Source organism: Limulus polyphemus, unplaced genomic scaffold, assembly GCF_000517525.1.
Source record: "Limulus polyphemus unplaced genomic scaffold, Limulus_polyphemus-2.1.2 Scaffold3644, whole genome shotgun sequence".
In the NCBI taxonomy this organism is placed as follows: domain Eukaryota; kingdom Metazoa; phylum Arthropoda; class Merostomata; order Xiphosura; family Limulidae; genus Limulus; species Limulus polyphemus.
This window is the reverse complement of record NW_013669254.1, coordinates 58,688-65,006: the sequence shown is the minus strand read 5'-3', so window position 1 is coordinate 65,006 and position 6,319 is coordinate 58,688. Positions and strand designations below refer to the sequence as shown.

The window sequence follows — 6,319 nt, the reverse complement described above, 5'->3', positions numbered from 1 at the left end:
ATATTGTTGTATAGAAGAGATTTTAAAGTGATATGTAGCGCCATCTAGTGTACCTATATTCATCTAGAAATTTTCATAAAAGTGACTCGAAAAACGGGGCTAACTCAGTAACCCATGGCCCGATTTTAACTAAACTTGTTTTATTCTGTTTCTATTCCCATTTCATTACAAATATGGTAGTATTGTGTGCCGTTTTTGCTGTATTTAATTACAGACAAGCAAACAAACAACCTCAGAATTTTAGTAGTATATAGATATATACGCAGTAGATCTGGTCAATACAATTTAATGCCCCAGAGTGACACCATATACATATGGTAATGATGTAATTGTTGTAAACACGGAGTTCACTGGTGTGCATCAGTAGCAGAGTCGGCAGTAACCAAGTTACAGAGGATGCAGAATGCAGCCAAGAGAAGAACGACAGGAGAAGCCAAACCAACACCCTGCACTTTACTACAAGACAAAGGCTACTAGTTAGCCAAGCACTACTCAGAATAACATATCTCATTCATTATATCAGTACTTGAGAGAAAGCAGATGAAGCAGTAATACAGTTAATAACTTCCGAGCAGAGTAAGCTATGTACTTCCAGTGAAACTAAAAATCAACCTAGCCATTCATATAGCTAATTAAATACACTTTTCCTACCTTTCTACTTATAAAGATTAGAATGCAATGTTTCATCAGATGTATAGCCTCGTTGTTAGCAATATTTTTGGGTGTAAACCCAATAATGTCTCACTCATACTTCCCGACAGACTCCCTAAACTTCATCACAAGATTGGAGACAGGTTTTCTCTTAAGAACACAGATAAAACCTTTGGGACTCAAAGTTTCATCTGACAACAACCTATATTCCAGGCTACATATCATTCAATGAGAAAGTGGACCTTCTAGCCAGTAAAGCGTATCCTTTGAGAAATATAGTAAGATCTCAAAATAAGATCATCAGCAAAATAGCATGTAGACTGAGAGAATGGGTGATGATGAAAAAAAAGTCATACTAGTCAACTGGAGTGACTATGAAAGTGTGGAAAGGACGATGTTACTTAAATTGAATTGGACGATGTTACTATAAAAACATTGAATAGATTATTGGAGGGAGGAGAGCCTGTGCCAAGGCTGGTAACAAAATATTCACATATAGAATAGTAGTAAAAGTAATAATAATATGTCTTTGGAAGCGGCTCGGCCCGTTGGACAAACTCTGGAACTGTGAAGTTGTACGTACTATAACTGAATTTACTAGATGTCTCCATGAAATTTGGCAAGTTTTTAGTAAACATCAAAAAGTCTGTAAGCAGAAACAGAATTTTTTAAGAAAGATTTGTCTGAATTTGAAAAGATTTTACTGTATCAGTTTGAATGGAAAGTGACTGTCGTGCTAAGAATAATAATACCTCTTTTCATCGTATAGTTTTACATATTTCATTTGTAACTGTTAGGACTTCCTAATTGAATTTCAAATGTTTTTGTTTTTCATAAAACTATATTTTATCTACCCTAGCACTCACAGTAGAAAAAATCAAAGTACAATGAAATGAAAAGTTGAAAAATATGAAATGAAATGAGTAATACTATTATTATTATCAGGAGGTTCCAAATTACTTAACAGTTTCAATGCTAACCTTTTCACATCTGTTTTCTTTTAATTATATGACTTTTTACCTAAAATATCTTGAAATTTCCCAATTTTTTCTGTTTCCTGGGAATAAAACATTCTTTGTCATCAAGGGGTTTATATGGTATAAAAGTCATGAATTGATTTAAGGAATTTGGTTTTAAAACTTTAATTCTAATTTGTGTGTCTAATTGGTTGGAAACTGCAACAGACTATTTTTGAAATTACAAAATTCTGAAGTGTAGCTCAGACGGGTCAGGTGGAGAATTTTTTAAATATTGATTTGAAAATTAATATGTTAGAACTTATATAATATAAAAACTTGATTTATAAAACTATATTTTCATGCTAAGTGTACTGATATACTCTGATAATAATTTTGAATTTAATACTGTAGTCATGACATGCATGAAAGGGCCACTCTTGTACACAAAATCTTATTTACATCAGTTATCTGGTGTTTAAGAAAATAATGGCACAAAATATATTAATAATATTAAGCTTCGAAGTAAAAGTAATTGCTTACCTGTAGTCAGTAGTTCATAATTAGGGACAGTGCTATGCTAACTGGACTGTGCACTAACAATCAAGATGTGACAGGACTTCACAATTGAAAGGAGAAGAGTATAGCCTTAGCTAAAATTTTCTAGCATGTAAATAATAAGTCAAATGAAGTTTGAGAATATAATTACTTTAACTTCTTGATTATACAGGCATACTAGATATGCTCACTTTTTCTATTAATAGAGAACATATGGAAATACAGGTTTTTCTCACCGAATCAAATGATATGTTGTTTCTAGGGCCTTTCTTCAATAAACTATATAGTAAATCTATCACAAATATAATTTTTGGTATTTCCTGAAATTTCTCGATTTTTCTGGTTACTGGTAACAAAACTTGAATGTGTTAATGTGGTATAAAATTAAATTATGTATTTTTTCTTTTATAGGTGACTTTGGCTATTCTACGATGTCTTACTAACATGGTAGTAGGTGATGTTAGTGATGAAGCTTTCTATCTACCTGTTCATTCCTGTATTACCAAAATGCTACATTCTGATGTTAAACTTCTAAGATTAGAATGTGTGCGACTTCTTGGAAACACTGTTGGTAGTGTACTGATATTTAATTCCATTACCAAAATGATGCACTCTTATTTTGAGATTAGAATGTGTGCGACTTCTTGGAAACACTGTTGGTAGTGTACTGATATTTAATTCCATTACCAAAATGATGCACTTTTATTTTGAGATTAGAATGTATGTGACTTTTTGGATATATTGTAGGTAGTTTACAGATATTATATTAAACCACTTTGGCTCTGTTATTAATATTTTTTAGTATACTTTTTGGAGGTTTTATGAGAACATGTATTCAGGGAAAAATAAGTTACAACAGTATTAAAATTTTCAAAAGCAGAAACAGTTTTTCTTTGATAGATTGTTTAGGCAGAGTATTCATGATGAAACTTTGTAGAATGGACAGAAACTGCCTGTTGTAGAGACGCAAGTGTTGAGGACGACGTTTAGAAAGTCTTCCGCCTTTCGTCTTCAGGTCCTCTACGCTTGTGTCTCTACAACAGGCAGTTGTCGTCCATTCTACAAAGTTTCATCAGGAACAGTTTTCTTTCTAGTATATAAACACACACAAAAAAACTAGCTTATCTGTGACTCAAGTAAACTAGTGGACTATCTTATATTTATTTGCCATTAAGTTTCTTCACATCACGCTCACAAGAATACATCCAAGTTTACTTAAAGCTCTTATCTGTTGAGTGGTGAAGATATTCACTTTACGATACTTCAGTAGTATCTTAAGCTGTTTTAAATCAATGTGGATATAAGAAAGATGTTACATTCTATGAAGATTTTACATAATGTATGTTTTGAAATGTGAGTTTGCAAACAGAAAACATTGTGATTGAACTTTCAGTACATGACTAAAGCTAGTTTTTTTAGAATTGATTAATATAAATGAGCATCTAATAGTTTAAATATAATCAGTTTGTCACTCTTTGATTATAAACATAATTTATTTCTATCTCATACGTGCACGTTTTAATTAAAATTAGTCTTTCACAAGACCCTTCTGATACATGTATTTCAATTTTAGCGAAACCAAACTGCCCTGTATTCAGATTAGTGGAACTAATTAACAGTGTAATGGTACCAATGTTGAACAGCCATGAAGAAGCCAAAATACAAGTGAGTTTCATTTTGTTTCTTGTAATCTGACATGTGATTTTACTTTTATAATACGACTATAATATAACCAGAGAAGTTTCAACGTTGATTTCCATTCAAATCAAGTACATCAAGAAATTCGATGTGCCATTCTAATTTTAGGAGACAATGACACTTTTGTTCAACTCCAAATGAATACATTCACTAAATTAAATATAATTTAACTCTTTTTTCCAATCTAAATGTGTTTATAGAAATTAATAAGTAATAAATGTAACCATATCTGAAGTTTCACATAAAGCAAGATAACCACTAAATGATTTTTAAACCTAAATTAGATTTTTCAGTAAAAATTATAATCTATAATAAATAAAATCTGCTACATAACATAGCTATATACTTTGGTGTTACACAATGCACACGTAACCACTGACCTGGAAGATAGGTTTCACACAGGCTTATTAGCAACAATACAGTTACAGGACTACCAACATCAAGTGTAAGTCCATTTCATTGGAAAAACTTTTATATCTTATACATCAGTAGTTAAGGTGCATCACACCTTAAGCTGGCAAAGCGTGATCTTTGGATCAGTGGTTTGCATGACATCACAATAAGACTGGCAAGTATGTTGTTAAAATCTTTTATTACTGGACTCGTACAGGTTTTCAATAAGAATACAATAGTGAAAAACTTTGTCAATGCATTGGTGGGCAACATCCAAGGTGTACGGTGATGATGCTATATACCATTAAAACTAATATAAATAGATCGTACTAACTTTAGTAAGTTACCTCTGTGCTCCTTCTAGAAATTATGTACAGCTTATGCTCGGGCAAAGTCAACTTGAAGACTTATGATTTAAATTACAATTGGAAATTTTTGTGAACTGTAAAAGTAATTACTTCAACAAAATAAAATACACAAAAAAATCTAAAATTATGATAATTTTAAGGCATGTGATTAAGAAAGACATCTGATATAATAACTAATTAGAAATTACAATCTTTATAAAGAAGAAAAAGAGCTCTAAGGCAAATATGTTTATGATTTTATTAGCTTTAGAACCTTGACAAGTTTTTTTCTATGCAGGTGGGAGGTTTATACTCAGGAATTAGGATTAGTAAATATTAATAAAATGTACATAAAAAAAAAACTATTCAGAATCTGAATATTTCAGTTAGTTTTATTTCGTAGGTGATTTGGATGCAGAGATCAGACAGAATTTTTTTAATATAAACTTTGTTATACTTTGCTCTCATAAAAAAAACACAAGCAATTCATTAGGAAAGGGTTAACATCTTTACCATACAAGAAATTATTAAATCATGCTAACTAAACCACCCATATTTTCTTTATTTTCAGGCTTTATTTCTGTTGAACATCATCGCTAACCATAGAAGAGAAATAGCCCAAACTTTGGTCCCCCAACTGCTGTTTGAATCATTAAATTCTATACAGCAGTCACCAACATCATCGTCTGAAGTTTTAATACTGGCTAGAATGTTAACAGCAAACCTTTTGTGATTTGTTTCTTAAAGTATTAATAATTCAATCAGTTTTGTTAGCTCTGTAACAAAATCAGATATTTCTTGAATGAAATTAGTAATCGTATTAAAAATCAGTTTTCATATGATGTTTTATCATTATCAATGTAGTCAGGGAGCATAATCTTGAAACTGAGGTTTTGTGGACACCTTGTGCTATCTTTGGTTGCCCTATGTTTTATTAAATTTCAGACCTACCTAAGTAAGAATCCAGAGGGCAACCTTCTGAAATCACAGTACCTCACCCTGAAAATTGCATTTGCAGTTGTGCCTACATGGTCTCCGAGAGCCATTTTGTCTATATGTTACATTTCCTTCTATTTGTATAAAAAATGGTGCTACATATGGAAATCTGGTACCAAAATCTGCTTCGGTTTAGCCGATGTTGAGTTTGGAACATCTGTATAACTTTATGAATGAGATATTATATACCTTAACAACACCCATTTATTTATCTATTGCACACAACCAATAAATTGTTAAATGTGCATAGTTTTTATGCTGCTACTGACCAAAACAGAAGTTATCCCCTAATGATAAGTAAGCGTAAACACTTAGTAATCTGCACATTTAACAACAACAATAGTTATGAGTGCCAAAGCTAATGCTTTATTTTTACTGAAAGTTTTGCTATTAACCTTATACTATTACAACTAATAAATAATAGCACAAGGATATTTTTCACATTGTATTGGTTACTTTATCAGGGTAATCAACATCAATTTGTATAGCAATGATGTATGACATTGTTATGTATACTTAAGCCTGGTTTATTGAAATTGTTCTTTCCCACTTTCTTCGGCAAGTATTAATTACATTTTGGTATAATCGTGTCAAAAATGAGTTTTTTTTGTTGTTCTTTTGCAGGCATGACACTTAGATGAGACTGAACTATATTTCTAAAAAATCCTGAAACCTCCGGTTTTCTTCCAGAGAAACACCATTTTTAAGATTATTTATCGG

The 6,319-nt window shown here is 31.4% G+C and overlaps 1 protein-coding gene across 2 annotated transcripts in view; it reads left to right on the top strand.

Moving 5' to 3' along the window:
- Positions 1-5,440, top strand: part of LOC106469759 (importin subunit alpha-6-like) — a 31,877-nt gene extending 26,437 nt beyond the window's left edge. The window contains exons 9-11 of one of the 2 annotated variants that reach the window (XM_013930268.2): positions 2,577-2,736; positions 3,739-3,830; positions 5,175-5,440. In XM_013930268.2, the coding sequence (XP_013785722.1) occupies positions 2,577-2,736; positions 3,739-3,830; positions 5,175-5,336 (414 nt within the window). In that variant the 3' untranslated portion in view covers positions 5,337-5,440. Of the gene's footprint in view, positions 1-2,576; positions 2,825-3,738; positions 3,831-5,174 lie in introns of both variants that reach the window. The other variant, XM_022398316.1, reaches the window with a different exon arrangement.
- Positions 5,441-6,319: the final 879 nt, after the last annotated feature.